Source organism: Mandrillus leucophaeus, unplaced genomic scaffold (genome assembly GCF_000951045.1).
Source record: "Mandrillus leucophaeus isolate KB7577 unplaced genomic scaffold, Mleu.le_1.0 Scaffold961, whole genome shotgun sequence".
Lineage (NCBI taxonomy): Eukaryota > Metazoa > Chordata > Mammalia > Primates > Cercopithecidae > Mandrillus > Mandrillus leucophaeus.
Genome location: NW_012110486.1, coordinates 159,894 through 161,677, shown reverse-complemented (window position 1 = coordinate 161,677; position 1,784 = coordinate 159,894). Strand labels below are relative to the sequence as shown.

Sequence of the window (1,784 nt, the reverse complement as noted above, 5' to 3'; positions counted from 1 at the left end):
TGGAGTGCAGTGGCGCAATCTCGGCTCACTGCAAGCTCCGCCTCCCAGGTTCACGCCATTCTCCTGCCTCAGCCTCCGGAGTAGCTGGGACTACAGGCGCCTGCCACAACGCCGGCTAGTGTTTTTGTGTTTTTAGTAGAGACGGGGTCTCACCGTGTTGGTCAGGATGGTCTCGGTCTCCTGACCTCGTGATCCCCCAGCCTCGGCCTCCCAAAGTACTGGGATTACAGGGGAGACACAGAGTCCGGCCATTCCTCGTGTTAATTTCACCATACTAAAATTAATTAAGATTATATCTATAACTGTAGGTTGCGTCCTGTTAATTTTTCAAAAAACTCACTGAATCTGAAATTATTTTGGGGACAGTTCCAAGTTAGTGATCAAACAGTGATTTTCTGTGACTGCAGAGGTTCCTGCTATGCCCAACCTTTATTACTAACTGGGAAAGACCCAGGCTGACTGGGATGGACTTACGATTCTACATATAGAACTCATCCAAGAAAGGAGGAAAAGCTGATTTTTGTGAACGTCGCTGCTTGTGCCTGAACTAATCCTCAGGCACACTAGTCAGAAAATACTACCTTTGGTTGCTCCCCCAGGTTCCTAAAAATAAAGCTCTAGAGGCCACCAAATTGGCAATAGAAGCTGGGTTCCGCCATATTGATTCTGCTCATTTATACAATAATGAGGAGTACGTTGGACTGGCCATCCGAAGCAAGATTGCAGACGGCACTGTGAAGAGAGAAGACATATTCTACACTTCAAAGGTACCGTGCCTATGATGAGCTTGTGTGTACATGTGTTTATGGTGATTGTGTGGAGGTGGCAGTTCTATGACTGGATTCATAGTTGAGGGTGAATTGTGCTTATTTATTTCAATTTATTCACAATTATTCATGTAGTAAAACTAAAATCAAAAGCAGGAAATGAAGATGACTTTCTCATCTTTGCAGTGCTCCAATTCATGACTTCAAAGTGCCTTTCCTTTCTGAGCTCAGCACAGATCAGTATGGTTTAACATAGAATATAGAATCAGAAAGAATCCTAATCATATTATATTATTACTTACGTCCTGGGTGAGTTTCTTACATTTGTTACGATTCTCAGTTTCCATTATTGTGTTGATCATACAGAGAGAGAAAGCAATATAAGCAAGCTCTGTGAGTATTAAATAATAATGCCTACATTGTCTCAAATTGTGTCCAGCCCAAGTTGACGTATTAAAAACTGCGTTTGCTTCCTAAGCTTCTAAACCACAAAGATACTTAGTCTTGCCCATTGGGCTGAATAGATGAAATAATTACACTACTAACATGAGTTGTAAAACATACCAAAGATAATTCAGGTAATGGGTATGCTTATGATTTGATAACAATTTTTACCCTTTGAGTAATTTCACTCTTTCATTCAATATATGTACTAACAATATATCCAACATATTACAAAGTTCATCAGGATATGGCAGAACAAAAGGCATCACAAGAAGAGAGAGAATAAGTTTGCCTGTGGTCATTAGTTTTGAAGTAGTAGAAAATGTCTACATATTAGGTGGAGCAAACTAGTAAAATTGGCTCACGTTTTCATTACACAACTTCCTTTCTCTCACCTCTGCAGCTTTGGTGCAATTCCCATCGACCAGAGTTGGTCCGACCAGCCTTGGAAAGGTCACTGAAAAATCTTCAATTAGACTATGTTGACCTTTATCTTATTCATTTTCCAGTGTCTGTAAAGGTGGGTAGCTTATGTGATCAAATTTATTTCACTTTTGTTGTCAGCATAAATAT

General features: G+C 40.3%; 1 protein-coding gene across 1 annotated transcript in view; it reads left to right on the top strand.

The window, feature by feature from the left end:
* LOC105532487 (aldo-keto reductase family 1 member C1 homolog) overlaps positions 1-1,784 on the top strand; it is a 28,476-nt gene that overhangs the window by 15,252 nt on the left and 11,440 nt on the right. The window contains exons 2-3 of the mRNA XM_011970669.1: positions 600-767; positions 1,615-1,731. Of these exons, the coding sequence (XP_011826059.1) occupies positions 600-767; positions 1,615-1,731 (285 nt within the window). The remainder of the gene's footprint in view (positions 1-599; positions 768-1,614; positions 1,732-1,784) is intronic.